A 20,834-nucleotide genomic window follows, 5' to 3' on the forward strand; every position below is an offset into this window, starting at 1 on the left:
CAACCCTGAGTGAATCGCTTGCCCTCTCTGAGCAACAGGTTCCACAGCTGTGTAAAGGAAGATTTGCTCTTTGTGAGGGTTGCTATGGAAGCCCCCAAATGGCTGAGAACCGGAACTGTGACCTACTCAGAACTCACCCCTCCCCCACCTGACCTCCTACAGAGGCTGTCAGACCTTTGCGGATGCCTTTGATGCCTCCCCAGCCCCCCAAGCCTTAGGAAGTAGGGGTGGGAAGAGGGCAGGACCCGGCATCAGCTTGGGAGGAAGAGAACCATCTGTGGGAGGGTTAGCCAAGGGGTCCTCTGCCAGGTAGGGTAGGAAGTGAAATTTATCCTGAGACCCTCCCCACTCACGGGATCCGAGCTGTCGCGTTTTGCATCCTCCCTTCCCATGATGAGTTTCCAGCCAGCCGCCACGTTGGAAATGACCAGCAAGTGAGAGATGTTGAACATATTCGCACCCAGCTGAGACTTCCCCTTCAATAATCAGGACTGGAAGAGAATTGAGAAAAGACACCCTGTCAGTACTTGTGCCGTCTAAAGCAGGTTGAGCACACAGTGAAATAGCTCCTGGGAGACTGTGTGGAAGGGGAGGGGAGAAAGGAGGCTCCCGCTTCAGGGCTAACCAACCCCCTCCGAAGAATCACGTAAGCCCCCTGGGCCTCAGTGTCCTCATCCATAAAATGGGGAAGAGTCAGTAGGTGGACGTCTCTACTTACATGGAAGCTCATTTTACTTCCCCTGGAATAGTGGGCTGAGGCTGCCGTGGTAGAAGTACAGTCGTTGGCCTTTGGGGACTGAGGGAGATGTTTGCAGAGTAAGAGTGAGCCTTCCTGGGAGTCCTCCAGGGTGGTGCTTTAGCCCCCGGAGTGAAGTAGCCCTTCCTGGGCACCAAGGAGTGCTAGCTCACAGAAATGCACTGGGGGCTAGACACAGAGCCTGGGTTTGAGGCCCTCCAGGGCCAGCGAGCTGGTCAGAGGCAGCCTCGGGACCAACGCTAGACAGTGAGTCCACCATTTTTATGGTGCCTGCCTACTGGTCTGTTCAGGGAGGATCCGAAGTCATGTACAAAGGTCAGATGGGCAACAGGGAGTCAACTGAAAGACCCTGTGTTCCAAGGGGCTGGGGACCTGGGGGTGGTGCTGGCTCCGTTCCCACCACCCCTGTATACAAACGCTTCTTCAGCAATCTAGCTTCAGCTCTCTACACCTGCTCTGTCCTCCTGTTCTGTTTCCCTCACAGTTGGGTGGAAGTTCCAGGCCGGAGTCCCTGTTTGCTGCCTGCCTAGACATTTTTTTCTGGGTCTCAACGGAAGCAAGCTTGTGAATCCTATGCTGTTTCTACTCTCCATAAAATAAGGGCAAAATGCATCAACAGGTGAAAATTTGCCCAAACCACAGCAAGGCTCAGAGAGAGGCCTGACTGGCCGCACGCACCCCTGTGGATAGCTGGAAGCATTCATTGTCTAAGGCAGTCAATTCGAATTAAGTGGACAAATGAAAAACAGGCATGGAGTGCCATGTGCAACATAGAAAAGTAGAACATATGAACACCTGGGTTTTCATTTGAGAAAGATGGTAATAAGTTAAGGATGCATATTATCATCTGTAGAGTAACAATGTGGTGATGGGGGGGGGGCACAAATGGGCATAGCTAAAAAGTCAATAGAGGAGATAATACAGAATATTTTTAAATATGTCATTAATACAAACAAGGCAAAAAAAAGGAATAGAGGAGACAAACAGAAAACAAATAGCAAGATGGTGGGACTACCGCAACATTAAATAAAAATGGATTAAACACTTCAAATAAAAGGCAGAGATAGACTAGATTAAAAAAAAAAAAAAAAAAAAGCAAGATCCAAGAGATGCACTTGAAATGTAAAGATGTACATAGTTTGAAAGTAAAAGGATGGTGGGGGGGATAAGGACACATATGAAATACCTTAATCAATTTAAAAAAAGTAAAAGGATGGGGAAAGAGAGACCATGCCAACCAAGCATAAGGAAGCCTGGTGTGGCTCTATTTAGATTCAGGACAAGGAGTTTTACCAGGGACCAAGATGGCTATTTCCCAATGATTACGGGGCCAATTCATCAAAGAGCCATACCTGGGGTGACCTTGGGCAAGTTCTTCTGCTTCAGTTTCCCCATCTGCAAGATGACAGTAATAACAGTACTTGCCTAGTGAGGGGTATGTTGAAGACCAAATGATGAAGTGTTTAGAGCCATGCCTGCATATAACAATTGCTCTGAGTGTGAGCGCTCCATGGTGTTGCAATTGGGGCAAAACCTCAAGGTCTCCCCATGACCCTGGCCTCCCTTCTTTTGAGGTGGGGCTCTGCAGGCTGCCTAAGATAAAGTGTAAACACAGAGCAATAGCTGGTTCTTCCAGTTTTTGTTTTTTTTTCCTGGTGGTGGTGGTGGTGGTGGTGCTGGGCATGTGTGTGTAGAGACCTGAGGCAGAGGAATGGAAGGAATGAGACAGTAGGCACCCAGTGAATCCATTTCCTCCTAGACCCAGGGGGAAAAGTCAAGGAGATGTGGGGACTGGAGAAAGTCAAGCGACTCAGTAGGGTTTGGACGGCTGCCTTGTTTAGTGGGTGCTGGATGGGATGCTTCTGGGCTCGCCAGACTCCTCTTCCAGCCTGGGAAGCAGGAAGACAGCCAGCACCCGGGAACTGCCAAGTTCACATAACTGGAAACCACAACCATCTTTGGGCCTTTTCCTCTAGTTGCAGGCCCAGAGAGACCGCTCAGTGACCTGCCCTGTTTGCCCAAGAGCCCTACGCCCCTCCTCCAAGGCTGTGATAGCAGGGCTGAAAGCTTTGGCGGGGAGGCCTGTGCAAGGAGGAGAGTCCAGCCACGGATGAGGAAGGCGGGTTGCAGAATCACTGTTGACTCTTTCTCCCAGGCTCGAGGGCTCTTCTTCCACGTATCTCTTTCTCCTCTCCTTTTCTTGACACCACCCCCCTGCTCACCTGCAGTAGCCACCAAACTCCCTTGTATTGGAGATCTATTGACACCCACTATGTGCCAAACACAGAACTTATTCTGCCCTCTCTCTTACGGGTGGTGGGCACATCGGCTTTAGGACAAGAGAGCTGAGGGGCTCTGAGGAGCAAAGGCACTTGCCCGGGACCCCACAGCTGATAAATGATAGAGCCAGGCTTTGAAAGTGGCCCCTCACTACAACGTCATTGTCCTTTACTGGTTTTGGTTTCCTGTTTTTGGTTCAGGTTAATCTACAATATATTGACTCATCATAAAAATATTTAAGGGCTTCCCATTGCCTAGAACTGCAGCTTCCAAACTTTTTGATCTTATATTCCTACTAGAGGCGCGGTGCACGAAATTCATGCACGGGGATGGGGGGTCCCCTCAGCCCAGCCTGCACCCTCTCCAATCTGGGACCCCTCGGGGGATGTCCGGCAGTCAGACATCCCTCTCACAACCCAGGACTGCTGGCTCCTAACTGCTCACCTGCCCGACTGCCTGATCGCCCCTAACTGCTCCCCCTGCCATCCTGATCACCCCTAACCACCTCTGCCTGCTGGCCTGATCACCCTTAACTGCCCCCCCCTGCCGGCCTGGTCACCCCAACTGCCCCCCCCTGCTGACCTGGTCGCCCCTTACTGTCCCCCCCATGCAGCCTGCTGTTCAGTTGTTTGGTTGTCCCTCAATAACCCCCCTGCCAGCTTTGTCGCCCCACGCAGCCTGCAGTTGGTCGTTACTGTGATGGAGCCCTGGACAATTTGCATATTCCTCTATTTTTAGTATAGATAAATAAAACCTTTAGAGCACATTTTCCATTACATTTCCATTTTAATTATTTGCACGTGCTAATGTACTATTAAATTATGTGCATTGCCCAGGCCAACACCAAGAAGAAAGCCTCTGGTAGAGCAGAAAGGACCTGTTTCATTCCTAGAACAGAATGTATTGGCTCCTATACTTACAGTGTCCTGGGCAGGCCTTCAAGCTTCAGGCATGGATGAATCTGGGTGCTCAGGTTTCATCACCTGGATTTGGTGTTGTTAGATCCTGGATTGTCCACCTCTGTATTAACTGAGTCATCAGGCTCATGCCCGCCAACTTAGCCACTCCAGCAGGAAGAGAGAGTGTCTGATGGCTTATTGCACCAGCTTAGGTCATGAGCCTGTCCTGGATCTCATTTCTGTGGCCGGGAGCTGAGATGAGTGGCGTGGCCAAGTCCTGAATCACTAAAGCGAGAGGGCAGGTAGCCCTATACTGACTACATGAGGTAAAGGATGGTGACTGTGATACTATAACTAGGAGACGGGAGAATGAATGTGTGCAGGTGTGACTATCAAGTGTCCACTGACTTTTTCTCTTGCAGGACCTGGTAGACTGGCGGAAGCCCCTACTGTGGCAGGTAGGCCACTTGGGAGAGAAGTACGATGAGTGGGTCCACCAGCCAGTGGCCAGGCCCATCCGCCTCTTCTACTCAGACTTCATCGAGGCCCTCACCAAGACTGTCTGGTGAGCCCCGCGCTGAGTCCATGGTGGGCTGTCCCTCTCTCCTCTCCTGATGGTATCAGGCAGATACAATAGGGGAAGGGGCACTTGGGTTCTCCCCCAATCCCAGCCCCAGAGCTATACTGTAAGCTCTCGGGGATGGTGGAACATGCCATAGGTATAATCCATCCCTATGCATGGTTTGTTCACTGAGTGAGTGACACACCAACATATAGCCAGAAACCACTCTGAATGCCACCCCTGTTCTATTCCAGATTCCTATGAAGGGTTTTCCAGCCTCTAATGCCCATGGGAACAATTTTGCCTGCAATTAGCTCCTTTGCCACAAGAGGTCAGCATCTGTTCAGCTGCACAGAATCTGTAGCCACGGGACACAGTTCTTTTCTGCCAATAACTCATTTCAGGGACTCACACATGTAGACTCACGGCAGATAGACTCACGGCTTTCCTTCTGTTTTCTCCTCCCCACCCGCCCAGCAGTGCCCCTTTGACCCCAGGTCTCCACATGCTCTCTACACGTGCTTTGGTATCATGTCATCCCCCCCTCTAGTCAAGAGTGTGTTGGGAAAGCTGGCCCCGGCGAGCCCCTGAGCATGTATATCTCTCACCCTGGCGGCCCTCCTGCAGGTACAGCGTCCCCGTCATCTGGATGCCCCTGATGCTGTACCTCAGTTGGTCCCACTATCGAACCTTCGCCCAGGGCGATGTCCGACTCTTCGCTTCCTTCACCACAGGTAATGTTGGTCACTTCCTGATCTGCTCCCATGGCTCCTGGAGGTGGGAGACCTTGGTGTTCTTTTTGGCACTAGGTTTCTGCAAAGACAGAACCCCAAACCGTACCACAAACATTGTGAAGTGAGACCTTTCTGTAGAAATAGTCTTCCAAAGAAAAATGTTGTCAGACTCCCTCAGCCCCAATCCTAAATGGATTATAAGAAGAAAAAAGAGGAGGAAGAGGTGGAAGAAGAGGAAGAGGAGGAGGAGGAGGAGAATGAGAACAGCAATGCATTAACAGAAACGAAATAAAATCATTTGTCAGGAGACAGCAATAAAGAGGTTTATCACTGAGTCTAATACTAGAAAAGGTATGATCTGGGATTGTCAAGAAACTAAATGAAATCATTCACCACGTGGCACAGCTGAGAGCTAGACTCAGAATGGCCCATGAACACAGCACAGATTAGAACCTGGAAGAGAAAGATCTGGGAGTGTCCTGCAGTGTCTCCTGGGCAAAGGTCCAGGCAGCAGAACCCCTGACTCGGAGTCACAGCCCCACTAACCTCTAATGAGCACTTTCTACATGCCAAGCCTGGTGCCTTCCAGGGACCATCTTGGTTAATCCTCCCAACAGCCTCATGAGAAAGGTACTATCATCATGCCCTTTTGAGATGAGGAAATGGAGCCTCAGAGAAGTCACACAAGCGATTCAGGGTCATGTGGCTAGGATGTAGATGCCAGGCGCCCTCCAGCCTCAGGGATCAGGGCACAGAGAGAAGGGCTGCCAATGAGCCTAGGGGACTGAGTCTCTCAGGGCAGCCATGGGTTTGGGTGCGGCCACTTCTGTCAGCCCGCCTCCCAAGCTTACCGCCTCCCTTGGGCCTCCTGGTCCATGCCGCCTGCCCTGGGGGTCTGATCGTCCTAGCACAGCCTGCCTCAGGGCGGGGGCAGGAGGCTCAGATGGAGGCCAGGGGAGGGGACAGGCAGGAGAAGGTACTGGGGTAGCTCGGGTGGGCTTTCCTTTCCCAACCACGTGTAATGTTCCTGACTGTGAGCCCTTGGAGCGCCCCCTCTCTGCTAGATGCAGGCTCCTTCTGCCCCCACTCTGAGGCTTCTCTCCTGCCCACGGCTCCTGGGAGTGGCAAGCAGAGGACCTGAATGGTATAGATGAGGGGGCCACAGCCACAGTGATGGGAGCCTCCGTTTTCCTGCGTGGACCAGGATGTGGTAGGGGATGAACAAGATGCAGGAAGTGCCGAAACCGGTTTGGCTCAGTGGATAGAGCGTCGGCCTGCGGACTCAAGGGTCCCAGGTTCGATTCCGGTCAAGGGCATGTACCTAGGTTGTGGGCACATCCCCAGTAGGGGGTGTGCACAAGGCAGCTGATCGATGTTTCTCTCTCATCGATGTTTCTAACTCTCTATCCCTCTCCCTTCTCTCTGTAAAAAATCAATAAAAAAAATATTTTAAAAAAAAAAGATGCAGGAAGTTCCCCAGAGCCCAGAACTCCACCCGGTCACCAAGGGTTAACATGCACGCCCCGAGAGCCAAGGTTACCCTTTTCTGCCCACGCTGAATAGCTCAGGCACAGCACAGGGCTTGTTGCTCAGAAAGCCTGCTCACTGAATCGCCCACTGTCCACCCAGGGCTCCCCTAACAATCAGCAACAGTGGCAGTGCCGCCAGGGCTGGCGGCCGGAGGGGGAAGGGGCTGCCGGAGCTTTGGCCTGGGTCCCTCTGCAGGATTCCTCTAGAGATGCCACTCGGTACCAGCTCCGGGGCAGATGCGCCAACAGGGATGATGCTGGGGTGAGGGAGTGGGCGGAGACTTGACCTATAGGAGGGGGCTCTTCTGCATGACAGGGAGGGTGATCTGAGGGCTTGGTCAGAACTGCAGGCCTCTGCAGAGAGCTGAGATGTGCTGGTTAATAAAGGTCCAGTGTAAAGCCCGTGACCATGATGCTAGCAATGGCAGCGTAAGACATGTGTCCACAGGCCTCCCTCACCTCCCTGCTCGTCAGGCAAGGCAGAGAACGTAAGAGCCACAGAGCTAGGCAAGGGGCGGCTGACAGGTCCCCCCACAGCTGCTGGACAAAGGGAGCACTAGCATCCATGCAGAAGAGTCAGGGAGCCAAGAAGCAGTGGAGGCTGAGCAGAGACACCAACTCACGGCTGAAATTCCTAGATGTGTGCATGAATGTGTTTGGAAAAGCAGAGGGGTTCTGCAGTTCAGGATGTCCCCAAGTGCAGTGCCTGGAAGCAGGTTAAGTGAGTGCTAGGCCAGAACCACATGGCATGCTGGGTGGGGATGGGAGCCTCCATGAGGACTGTGTGGTGGGAACCCAAATAAGGTCAAGACAGAAGTCTGTGGCCAGTTGATGTGTTTCTCACATCGATGTTCCTCTCTCTCTCTCTCTCTCTCTCTCTCTCTCTCTCTCTCTCTCACTCTCTCTAAAAGTCAATGGGAAAAATATCCTGGGGTGAGAATTAACAACAACAAACAAGAAATGAACAAAATGGAGAAAAGAAATAAGAGCCTCAAGGACTGCAGGCTGGCATGAGAGGGTGGGTGTTGGGAACCTCACCCTTGACAATTACATCTCCAGTCTTCTCGCCTCCATGCTAATCATCTTCAGGTGTTTTTTTTTTTTTTTTCAGATCTTTCTCATATGCTGTGATTTTGAGTCTTGTCCATTGAGATTTCTCTGTGTGTTTTCCTGTCCCTCTTGCTCTCCAGTCCCTGGTGGTTCACATTTTCCATCAGTGGCGGCCCAGCTCTCCTGGCTTAATTGGGATCATCCTTCCCTCTCCTCCATGCCACCAAGGCAAGGTCTTCTCAGGGGTCTTAGCCATCTGGACTGCTACAGCAAAACGTCACAGACTGGGTGACTTATAAACAACAGAAATGTATTGCTCCCAGATCTAGAAGCTGGAAGTTCAGATCAGGGTGCCAGCCTGGTCAGGCAAAGGTCCTCTTCCAGGTCACAGACGTCCTGTGTCCTCACATGGACCAAAGCAACAGGGAGCTCTGTGGGCACTCTTTTTTATTTCTTTATTTCTCTTCATCCTCAACCAGGATATGCTGAGAGAGAGAGAGAGAGAGAGAGAGAGAGAGAGAGAGAGAGATTGATTGGTTGCCTCCCATACATGCCCTGACCATGTCGAACCCACAACCCAGGTATGTGCCCTGACTGGGAATTGAACTGGCAATATACCTTTCAGCACACAGGATGATGCTCAACCAACTGAGCCACTCCAGCCGGGCAAGGTGATGGGGGGTGGGGGTGAGATGGACGTCTGGAGCCACCAGGCATTGTTGCCTGCTGGGGCCATCTGCCCTGACCTTCCTCTCTCTTGCCGCCCTGCAGAGTACTCGGTAGCCATGCCTAAGTCCGTGTTCCCGGGCCTCTTCGTGCTGGGGATGCTCCTCTGGAGCCTAACAGAGTACCTCCTCCACCGCTTCCTGTTCCACATGAAGCCCCCCAGCAACAGCTATTACCTCATCACGCTGCACTTCATCTTGCACGGCCAGCACCACAAGGTGAGCAGGGCGGGCTCCCACCGGGGCCTTGCAGCTCTGCCCGATTCACAGGAGCCGCCCATCTCTCTGGGAGTCAGGCTGGGAACAAGGGAAATCAGGGCATTTGCTGTTGCTCGGAGGAAGGACTGGGGCCTAACCTGAGCCGGGCGTGGACAGAGTGAGCATGTGTGTCTGTCTGTGTGCCAACGTTACTGACGCCGGGCACTCCGCAGGTTCCTTCCGTGGACCATCTTTGATCCTCACAGCAACTCGTTCATTCACTCAACGAATGTTCACCGAGTGCTCACTCTGCGCCAGGCACCATTCTAGACACCACTGAGCAAAAGAGTCAACAACCACTGCCCGGGTGGAGCTTCCTTCTTCCCGTTCCACAGAGCAGCCAACAGGCTTAGGGAAATTAAACCAGGAACTCACCCAAGGTCACACCTGTCACGGCCAGGATCTTGTGCCTCCTTCTGTGGATGCCAGAGTCTGTGCTCTCGACCACCCACCACCCTGGGGCTCTTCACGGCCAATGTGATGGCCCCCGTGGCAGGGACTGGAAGCCAGGTCTGCCCAGAGGAAGTTGCATCCCACTGTCCCCACACCATGCTGTTCTCAGCCTGTCCCCAGGGTGCCCATCTCTTCCTCCTTCTCTCCCTCCTTCCTTCCCTTCCTCCCTCCCAGAGCTGGCTCTCCAGCATACCACTGGTCCTGCTGCTCCCGGTCTGAGGGAGAGAGACCCTCATCGGCATATCGCTCTATGACTATTGCCTGCTTTCTGTCTTTTCTTCCAGCCCAGAGAGGGTCTGTCTTTCTCAGAATCCTCACCATCAGTCTCTAAAATCTTACCTCTATGCTAGGCCTTTGGCTTTTAAAGCTCCAGAGCCTAAGGCCTATTTCTCTTGTTGTTTAATGTGACAACACCCCCTTGGAACAAAGAAGAGCCCCTGTTAGGACGACGGGGTGGGGAGAAAGTATGCTAACACTTCCGGCATCACCCCACCATGTGAATCCACATTAGCCTCCCAGACAGCATCAGGCCCTGGTCTAGGTGCCCCACCTGGTCATCGGAGATGGGGCTCCTCTCTAGCATCCAACAAATTCCAGAGCCAAAGTGGCCTCTTGAGCATAAAGCGGGACTCGAAACCTGCCCACATCACATCCACCCCCGTGTTCCTGCACAGCGTTCCAGGTCCTATCCTGGCTTGGAAACCGGGAACAGGACAGTCTCTCTAGGACTTTCCGGCATAGTGGCCTGCCCTCCCCAAAGCCACTGAGAGTGCCACGTCTACCCGTGACAATCACTGCCCCTCCCTGGGACAGCTGGGCTGCTCTGCCCCATGCTCCGTGGGGAAGTCTCTGTTGTGGCTACAAGCAGGCCCCCAGCTGCGTTCTGACACGTGAGCCTCTCCATCCACAGGCACCCTTCGATGAGTCCCGCCTGGTCTTCCCCCCTGCGCCAGCTTCGCTGGTGATTGCCTTCTTCTACACAGCCCTGCAGCTCCTCCTGCCCGAGGCGGTGGGGGGCACGGTGTTTGCGGGCGGCCTTCTGGGCTACGTCCTCTACGACATGACCCATTACTACTTGCACTTCGGCTCACCGCACAAGGGCTCCTACCTGTACAGCATGAAGGCCCACCACGTCAAGCATCACTTTGCACATCAGAAGTCAGGTAAGGCTCAGCCAACACCTCCCAGTCTCACTCATTTCATCACTTACCTGTTTGACAGCTACCACTAAGCCCCTACCAGGGCCAGGCACTGTTCTGGGTTCTGGGGATCCCCAGACAGCAAGGCAAGCCTGCGGCTCCCATCCTACTCTCTGGTGTGGGGGGCAGTGCAGAGACAAACAAGGAAATCACTCAATAGTAAAAGGTCACTTCAGACAGTGGTAAGTGCCACAAAGAAAGTAAAGCAAGAGGATGTTAAAGCAGTGGTCGGCAAACTCATTAGTCAACCGAGCCAAATATCAACAGTACAACGATTGAAATTTCTTTTGAGAGCCAAATTTTTTAAACTTAAACTTCTTCTAATGCCATTTCTTCAAAATAGACTCGCCCAGGCCGTGGTATTTTGTGGAAGAGCCACACTCAAGGGGCCAAAGAGCCGCATGTAGCTCACGAGCCGCAGTTTGCCGACCACTGTGTTAGAGGAACCATATAAGTCAGGGGAGGGCTCCAGCTCTCTCTAGTAAAATATGCAAGTCACAGATGTGATTTTTAAATTTCTAGTGGCCACATGAGCCAGTAAAAATACATGGATGAAATTAATTTTGATAGTATATTTTATGAAGCCAAATACAACCACATTATCATGTCAACATATAATCAATGTAAAATATTGTTAATGAAATATTTTACTTTGTTTTTTCCTTATGTTAAGTCTTCTGTGTCCAGTGTGTATCTTGCACTTACAGCACATCTCAATCCAGGTGCTAAATTTTCATTGGAAATATTTAATCTGTGTTTAGAGTTTATAAAATTTACATTAAAAAAAAAAAGTAGATTCACATACCCGAATTGCTCTGATATGCTTGAAAGATTTCCAGTAATTGAATTGAGTATACGTTTTTGTTTTTGTTTTTAAACACATTTTTATTGATTTCAGAGAGGAAGGAGAGGGAGAGAGAGATAGAAACATCAATGATGAGAGAAATCATTGATCGGCTGCCTCCTGCACGCCCCCTACTGGGAATCGAGCCTGCAACCCAGGCATTGTGCCCTTGACCAGAATCGAACCCAGGACCCTTCAGTCTGCAGGCCAACGCTCTATCCACTGAGCCAAACTGGCTAGGGCGAGTATACATTTTTAAATTGAAATCTAAGTTAATTAAAATTAAATGAAATTGGAAATTCAGTCCCTTTGTAGCTCTAGCCACATTTTCAGTGCTGAGCAGTCATGTGGGCTAGTGGCCACCATGTTGGATGGCAGAGCACTAGGTCAAAGTGGTCCAGGAAGAGGTCACTGCGGAGATGTCGTTAGAGCTGAGACCTAAGTCAAAAGGAGCCAGCACCCAACATCTGGGGAGAGAGCATCTCAGGAGCAGCAGGTGCAAAGCCCTGAAGCAGGAACGGACTTGGCATCTTCAAAGAGAAGCAAGAGGCTGAGGCAGGCAGGGGCCAGGCTCTCCCAGGAAGTCCTGCCAGAGAAAGGATTTGGGTTTACTCCAAAGGCATCCTTGGGAAACTGGTACCCTGCACCTGACTTCTGCCAGGATGGCCCTGAGAGCTGGGAAGGCCAGCGGGGACAGATGTGAAAATCTTCCCGAGGGCTGGCCCTCCCCTGGCTCCCTTTCCAAGCAGATTTCTCCCCCTCCTTGGACGGTGCCTCACCTTCTCCCTGTTCGTCTCCCTCTCTAGGATTTGGTATCAGCACTAAATTTTGGGACTACATTTTCCACACTCTTATGCCGGAAGAACCCCACCTGAAGATCCAGTGACAACTCCCCGCCCCACGGTGGCCCCTGTCCCACCCCCGCCCCATCCAGACCCTGCAAGAAGGTTTGCCTGGCCAGGCAGGATGGGCTTTGTCCAGCTCTTGGGCTTGGTGAAGGGTGCTGGGGAGACCCTAAAGACTGAGACTTCCCTCCCGAACCCACCGCAGGAGGGTCACGTCCACTTGGTGGCCACGTGGTCCTCAGGAACTAGCTCTCTCCTGCAGCATCCCAGCCTTCCCACCAGCACTTCTGCCCAGAATCAGCCCACAGGACTGCTTTAGGACCTGGCCGAGGGGAATGAAGGAAACGGACCCCTGTGACTTCCTGGCCGGTCTGTGATCCACCTGTGTCTTAGCACCTCGGGCTCCCTGGGAGCCACCCCCACAGCAAAGAGTGGGGTCTGCAGGGCCTCTGCCCTGGTCTCCCTGCCCTCCCTTCCCGGGGGCGGTTTGATGGCTCTGGCTTTCTCCCGATGAGTGGAGAACACTGAGGTGGATGAAGGGCTCTCACAGGAAGAGACAGCATGATGCCTCCCACAGGCCATCCCAGATCCCAGGGCAGTGCCTCCGTCCACTGCCAATCACAGATGCCAGCTGTACCGCCAGGTGCCTCAGGCCGAGACACAGGCCCGGCCCTCACCTGCCTGTGCAGACGGGCCGAGGCTAGCTGGCATTGGCCTCAAGGCTGGCGGGAGCCCAGGCCCCTTTCTTTAGGAACCACCAGCTGCTCTAGCCATCTCCCTGCCTCCAGAATCACAAAGCTTTGCTCCAAGGTCGGCTAAAGAGGCCTCTCTATGGGTGGGAGCCCCACCCCATTCCCAGCCATTCTTGACCTCCACCTGGCACAGGTGGGCCCCTGCCCCCTCCCCCCCACTCAGGACCCTTCCAGCCAGTGCCTCCATAGGCCACGAAGGAGCCTTTATTCGGTGCCTTATCTCCCTCCCCATTGGCTTCCCTATCCCTCCCCGTCACCCCCCCCCTGCCCTGCCCCGCCCCGACCCCAGCAGATGAGGTTCCAGCCCCTTTTTCCTCATAACCAAAACCCTCACTGCTCATGAGAGGGTCTTATTTATAAACTATAGAAATGCTCAAGTAGCTGCTCAGATTGCCCTTTCTAATTCTATGTGTTGAGCTTATGTAAACCTTTGGTCCTATTTTTGTTCCCTTCTTACCCACAAACCATTACTACTTGAAACTTTAAAAAAAAAAAAACTCGATGAGCATAAAGGCTAAAGAGAAGCAGTTTGACCGCTCCTGTGATTTGTACTGTTTACTGCGGAGTTATTTAAAGATTTTGGGATAAATATACAAACTACAGTTGTGAAATAAAGGTGTAAATAAATTGTATATTTTGAAAAATAAAGACATTTAAAAAGAAACCAACAAAGAGCGGTTGCTACTTCTTGGTGTTGATTCGCCAGACTTCATCTTGGAAGGTGGGGGGTGGGTACGGTCCATCCAGCAGGGAGGGGTGTTTACCCCTGACCAGGTTGTGTAGACTTGCTGGGCCATGGTGATAATAAAAAGCTGAGCTGCTCTTATTTTCTGACTTGGTTTTATTACTGTTTTAAAATTATCTGCAAAAAAATAAAAATAAAAAAATAATCTGCAGACAGCCTTCCCGCTTACTGCCTACACATGGGGGTGGGCGTTTGGGGAGTATGTGTGTGGGGGGGTATCACTCCCATCAACCGCCTTGGCATACCACTGGGGAGACATTTTCCTCTGGAACTTATCAGACCCCAACTGAGATTCCAGTTGGCTTTCCTAAAGCAAAGGAGGGAGACTCTAGCAACAAGCGCCCACAGCGGGAACTAGAACATCAGGCCGGCTCAGTCTAGGTGAAACAGATGCTCAGGATGTCTTCCCAGCCAGCACACCAGGACCACCTGAGGAATCTGTTAGCATACAGATCCAAGGTTGCCACACTCAGAGTCTGGTTCAGCGGGCCCGGTGGAGGTGGGCTCTGGATTTTCCTCCCCAAGGATGGGGAAGCGGAAGTGGAAGCAGATGCAGAGGCAGACGCAGATGTGAACTGATGTTGGCGAGGTTCTGGCAACATGGAGGGAGCCCCCGGCCGCGCTGCCTCTCCCTGCTCCGGCAGCCACATGGTGGCTTCGTCCCTGCAGCTCCCAGCCTGGAGATGAAGGCCACTGGTCTGAGCCAGCCATCGCTCAAACTCCTGGAATCTGTCCCTGGAACCAGGCTGCTCAAGGAGCAGAAGTCACAACCCCCATTTCCAGGCACTGGAAACCTGACCGTGGAGCATCACACTTAGGGGGAAGGAAGGAAGAAAAAGGAGGAGCAAAGGAAGAGATGGGCAAGTTGTAAATATGCAACTCCACTAGAGAAAAGTCTAAGTTGAGCAAAAATTTAATTGGGAAAAAAAATTATTAAAAAAAAAAAAAAACTAGTAAGAAATGACAAAAATCTAAGTGAGTTTGTAACTTGGCAATGAGAAGATTTGGGAGGGAGAATAGTATGAAACCTCCTACACACACACACACACACACACACACACACACACACGCACACACACACACAACTAAGCCAACCTAAATGAAAAGATCCACTCAGTGCACATTGGATGGGTTCCCCCAGAGCTTCCTGTTGAGCCCACAATAACTTTCCAGGGGGTTCCACAGGCCTATGGAAGAGAGTGAACTCCACCTTACAGGAGAGAGGAATATGGGAAGTGCCACAAAGACCTTCATCTCAAGCCAGTTGGCAACCATAGTGCGGTCCGTACTCTGTGGCCACCTGGTAGAGCTGGAGAATTTTATCAGCAAGTGCAAGAGGCATAAGAATCAAAGATTAGATGCTAAAGCAAGCATGAGATATTATCAAAATGCCAACTAGCATGATGGGAAAGCCTGAAACTTATGGCACATGATTATGTTTATTTCTGTGGTGGGAGAAGACACAAAAACCATCAAGAAAGTTGAATGCTCGCTCAGGCAAAGGCCATTTAAATTCTGATCAGTGTAAAGTGACTCTCAATGATCCTAGCAATTTGCCTTACCTGACTCCCCAGCAACTACCCAGCTGCCCTGGCAGAGGACAGGCCCACAGCCATTATACACATTCATTTCTAGCACTGTACTTCCGGACATGCTTGCCAGTCTTTGAGCATTTCCTGGCTGACCGGAAGAACTGCCCTCTTAACGGGACTTTGGTCCGCTTCTCCATTGGCTCTGGCCTCCAATCTCTGCCTTTGAACTTTGTTCGATTTCTTATTGTGCCAGCACAATGCCCAACTTGTAACGGGCGCCCATAAATATGAGTCTTGCCTCTATCAGATCTCTGGCAGTTTTATATTATTCGGTCTTTGCTTCCCCACCTGTTCCCTGGCCTCTGCTGCCCTCTGGTGATAGCAGGAGGCTCTGCCCTCTTGTGACTGCCCTCAGAGTGACTGTTTTGGGATCAGATGGCTGTGATTGCAAAATTCTAGCGCTTTTCCACCTTACCTGTCTCTTACTGTTTTGTCTCATCTACAGTTCAGGCTTCTGAGAGGAAGCTGAAACTGTGTATATGAACTTTCCAGTTCTAACTTTCTATGAAAATATGATGGCTGCCAAAAATTGACTGGATCTTCTTTACAGTGAGGTGATAACAGCACAATGAGTAAAATTTATCTATTAAAGATGCTACAGGATGGATGTGAAATTTGGAAAATGCTAGGACTGTCATCTTCACTGCATCTCAGACACCTTATAAGCTTGTAGTAGGGGAAAAAAGAAGAAATTATAAGAAAAAGAAGAAAAGAATCTTGTCTTGGCAAAATTATAAAGTGGGGATCATGTCTTCATTTAGGTGCCCTAAAAAGCAAAACCTAAAATGGGAACGTGGATGTGGGTAGTTTATTTGGGAGGCAACTGCAGAAATAAGGAGTGTGTGATTGGGAAGGATTAGAAAGGAAAGCAGGGCAGCCATATAAGAATGAGGGTGTCAGTTTCCCCTACGGACTCTGCAGCGGCATCCTGAGGAGCAGACAGAGACCTGCCAGAATGGTCCACCCAAAGGCCAAGAGCCTGGAACATTTGTCCACCAGCTTCCTCTCCTGTGAGTTGAGGATTGTCTTCATGGGTGTCAACTGCCTCCTCCCTTACGGGCTGCCCTGGCATGAAAGCCAACCAGATTCCTTGGCTTTGACAAAGGTCCTGGAGCAAGAGCAGAAAGATGGGTGTGTGCCCCTGGAGTGGATGCAGTCAGCACAGGCTGCACGTGAACCCACCTTCCAGGGCACTGCAAATAAACTTGCCTGCAGGGAGCAGAGAAATGCTCTTTTGAGGACATAGAACCACCATAGCCCTCATAGAGGTCTAAGGCCCGAATTCACACAAACTGGTTAGTCTGAAACACCTTGAGTCAAAAATTTGCTATAGCTTGGCTGGCATGCCTCAGTGACCGGCTGCTTCCTGCATGCCCCACACTGGGGATCGAGCCCACAACCCAGGCATGTGTCCTTGACCGGAATCGAACTTGGGATCTTTCAGTCCACAGGCCGACGCTCTATCCACTAAGCCAAACCAGATATGGATATATATATATATTAGAGGGGGGGTGTCCCTCAGTCCAGCCTGCACCCTCTCCAACCTGGGACCCCTCGAGGGATGTCCGACTGCCCATTTAGGCCTGATCCCCCTAAACGGGCAGTCAGACATTCCTCTCACAATCCAGGACTGCTGGCTCCCAACTGCTCGCCTGCCTGCCAGCCTGATCACCCCCTAACCACTCCCATGCCAGCCTGATTGATGTCTAACTGCTCCCCTGCCAGCCTGTTTGCCCCCAACTTCCCTCCTCTGCCAGCCTGGTCACCCCTAACTGCCCTCCCCTGCAAGGTTGATTGCCTCCAACTGCCCTCCCTTGCAGGCCTGGTGCCTCCCAACTGCCCTCTCCTGCTGGCCATCTTGTGGTGGCCATCTTGTGTCCACATGGGAGCAGGATCTTTGACCACATGGGGGCAGCTATATTGTGTGTTGGAGTGATGGTCTATCTGCATATTACTCTTTTATTAGATAGGATATAGATAGATAGATAGATAGATAGATAGATAGATATAGATATAGATGTTTATATATATATTTATATATATATATTTATATTTATATATATATTTATATATATATATTTAATTTGGTGTAAGATGTTCTTGGCTGGTAAAGTCACAAGGCTCTCCGAAGCATTTACAAATTTCTGTGGAGAAATGCAACTTTAATCCAGCCCTCAAAATATTCCCATAGATAAGATTCCAAGGACTATAGGCTTACAATAAAAATAAAACAAAACACAAGGAAAGAAGGCACCATGAGTAAAAGCTGATGGAAACAGCATGCAACAGAAAAGCACCCACAAAGACATCAGATATTGAAATTATGAGATAGATATCTTCCACCTGCTCTCCAGATTCATTCTCCATCTTTCCCCATCCCACGCAGTGCTCTGTGAGGCCCATCTGTGTGTTCTTTGGCTCATTGGCTGCCAGTTCTACAAATACAGGCACTAGCAAGAGATTGGCAGGATGGAGGAGAGTGGGGTCCAGGTGTTTATTCCCAGAACTTTTTTTTATTTTATTTCTTTCAGTAATGTTTTCTGTGCAGGTCTTTTCACCTACTCATTTTAATTCCTGAGTGTTTTATTCTTTTGGCTGCTACTGTAAATGGAATTGTTTTCTTAATTTCCTTTTTTTGTATTTTTCATTGCTGGTGTATAGAAACATTACTCATTTCTGTGTGTTAATTGTGTATCTTGCAACTCTGCTGAATTCATTTATTAACTACAATAAAAACTTTTATGGTTTGTTTATTGCATTTTCCTCATACAAAATTATGGCATTCGCTAACAGAGATATTTTATTTTATTTATTTATTTTTTTAATATATTTTATTGATTTTTTACAGAGAGGAAGGGAGAGGGATAGAGAGCTAGAAACATCGATGAGAGAGAAACATCGACCAGCTGCCTCCTGCACACCCCCTATGGGGATGTGCCCGCAACCAATGTACATGCCCTTGACTGGAATCGAACCTGGGACCTTTCAGTCCGCAGACTGACGCTCTAGCCACTGAGCCAAACCAGTTTCGGCAACAGAGATATTTTAATTTCTTATCCAATTTGGATGTCTTTCTTTTTTCCTTGACCAATTGCTCTGGCTAGAACTTCCAGTAAATGTTGAGTAGTAAGTGGTGACCATGTACAAGCATCCTGTCTTGTTCCTGATTTTAGGGGAAAGCTTTTGGTCTTCCACCATTAGGTATAATGTTAGTTGAGGGTGTTTCATAAATGTCCTTTATCATTTGGAAAAGTTCCTTTCTATCCTGGTTTTCTGCATGTTTCATCACGAAAGGGAATTGAATTTCGTCAAATGTTTTTTTCTACACCAACTGAGATGATCATATGGGTTTTTTCTTTGTTCTATTCATGTGATTTATTACATTGATTTCACATGTTGAGCCACCCTTGCATTCCTGGGGGGAAAAATGCCATTTGGTCATGGTGTATAAACCTTTTCATATGTTTTAGGATTCCGTTTTCTAGTATTTTGTTGAGGACTTTTGCATCTATATTTGTCACTGATACTGGTTTGTGGTTTTCCTTCTTGTGGCATCTTTGTCTGGCTTTGGTATCAGGGTAATGCTGGCCTGATAAAATGGATTAGGAAGCTTCTCTCCTTTTCTCTCTTTTTGGAAGAGTTTGAGAGGATTGGTGTCAATTCATTTTAAAATGTTTGGTAAAATTCACGGTGAAGCCACCTGGCCTGGACTTCTCTTTGTTAGGAGGGTTTTGATTAGTGGTTCAATGTCTTTACTTGTTATGAATCTGTTCAGATTTTCTATTTCTTCTTGAGTCGGTTAGGTAATTTGTGTCTAGAAATTTATCTATCTCATTTAGGTTGGCATAAGATTGTTCACCTTATTCTCTTATAATCCTTTTTATTTCTTTTTATTGTGGAAAGAATACTTAACATGAGATCTACCTTCTTGACAAGTCTTTTTTTTTAATATTTTTATTGATTTCAGAGAGGAAGGGAGAGGGATAGAGAGTTAGAAACATCGATCAGCTGCCTCCTGCACGCCCCCTGCTGGGGACAGAGCCCACAACCCGGGCATGTGCCCTTAACTGGAATCGAACCTGGGACCCTTCAGTCCACAGGCTGATGCTCTATCCACTGAGCCAAACCAGCTAGGGCCAAGTCTTTAAATGTACAGTATATTATTGTGGACTATACATACAATCTTGTACAGCAGATCTCAAGAGCTTATTCATCGTGCTTGGCTTTATGCCCATTGATTAGTAACTTCCTGTTTTCTCCCCATTCCACATTTTTTCCTGGCAACTCCCATTCCACTTTTTGATTCTATGAATTTGACTATTCTAGATACCAGAATATAAGTGGGTCATACAGTATTTTCTTGATTGGCTTATTTTATTTAGCATAATGTCCTTAAGGTTCATCCATGCTATTGCATATTGCAGAATTTCTTTCTTCTTAAAGGCTGAATAGTATTCCATTATATGTATAGGCCACATTTTCTTGATCATTTCATCTGCAATGGATGTTTAGATTGCTTTCACATCTTAGCTATCTTGAACAGCACTATAATGAAAATGGGCGTGCCAGCTCTTTGAAATCCTGATTTCAATTCTTTTGGATAAATACCCAGTAGAACTACTACATCATAATGTAGTTCTACATTTAATTTTTCTGAGAAACCTCCATACTGTTTTCTACTGTGACTGCACCATTTTGCATTTCCACCAACAGGGTGCAAGGGTTTTCCAATTCCTACACATCTTCACTAATACTTGCTGTCTTTTGGTTTTGTGGTGTGTGGGGTTTTTATAACAGCCATCCTGACAGGTGTGAGATGATATTTCATATACCTGTTGGTCACTTGTATGTCTCCTTGGAAAAAGTGTTCATTCAAGTTCTTAACCCATTTTTAAAAATCTGGTTATTAGCTCTAGCCGGTTTGGTTCAGTGGTTAGAATGTCAGCCCTCAGACTAAAGGGTCGTGGGTTCAATTCTGGTCAAGGGCATGTACCTCGGTTGTAGGCTCCATGCCGGGCCCCTAGTTGGGGCACTTTCAGGAGGCAACCAGTCGATGTGTCTCTCTTACGTCGAAGTTTCTCTCCGCCAGCCACCTTTCACTCTCTCTAAAAAAATAAATGGGAAAAATATCCACAGGTGAGGATTATTTTTTTAAAATATGGTTATTACGTTTTTGGGGTGTGTGTTTTCCTGTTGAGTTGTAGGAGCTTCTTATATATTTTGGAGATTAACCCCTAATCAAATATGTAGTTTGAAAATATTTTCTTCCATTTCATAGGTTGCCTTTTCACTCGGTTGATTGTCTCTTTCGCTGTGCCAAAGCTTTTTAGTTTGACATAATCCTACTTGTTTGTTTTTGTTAACTGTGCTCTTGGTGACATATTCATGAGATCATGGTCAGGACCAGTGTCCCAAAGCTTCAAAGGTCTTATAGTTTCAGGTCTCTTGTTTAAGTCTTTACTCCATTTTTAGTTGATTTTTTAAAAATATTTTTTTATTGATTTCAGAGAGGAAAGTAGATGGAGAGAGAGATAGAAACATCAGTGCTGAGAGAGAATCATTGATTGGTTGCCTCTTGCACGCCCCACACGTGGGGATGGAGCCCACAAC

At 49.1% G+C, this 20,834-nt stretch overlaps 2 protein-coding genes across 2 annotated transcripts in view; one reads left to right on the forward strand and one right to left on the reverse strand.

The window, feature by feature from the left end:
* The window catches only part of FA2H (fatty acid 2-hydroxylase), a 45,621-nt gene extending 32,046 nt beyond the window's left edge, over positions 1-13,575 (forward strand). Inside the window, exons 3-7 of the mRNA XM_008139663.3 lie at positions 4,359-4,501; positions 5,126-5,232; positions 8,583-8,755; positions 10,158-10,410; positions 12,097-13,575. Coding sequence (XP_008137885.2) covers positions 4,359-4,501; positions 5,126-5,232; positions 8,583-8,755; positions 10,158-10,410; positions 12,097-12,176 — 756 coding nt within the window. The 3' untranslated portion in view covers positions 12,177-13,575. The remainder of the gene's footprint in view (positions 1-4,358; positions 4,502-5,125; positions 5,233-8,582; positions 8,756-10,157; positions 10,411-12,096) is intronic.
* ZFP1 (ZFP1 zinc finger protein) overlaps positions 1-20,834 on the reverse strand; it is an 837,904-nt gene that overhangs the window by 326,781 nt on the left and 490,289 nt on the right. The window lies entirely within an intron of this gene.

The sequence above is a fragment of the Eptesicus fuscus genome, chromosome 21 (assembly GCF_027574615.1).
Source record: "Eptesicus fuscus isolate TK198812 chromosome 21, DD_ASM_mEF_20220401, whole genome shotgun sequence".
Lineage (NCBI taxonomy): Eukaryota > Metazoa > Chordata > Mammalia > Chiroptera > Vespertilionidae > Eptesicus > Eptesicus fuscus.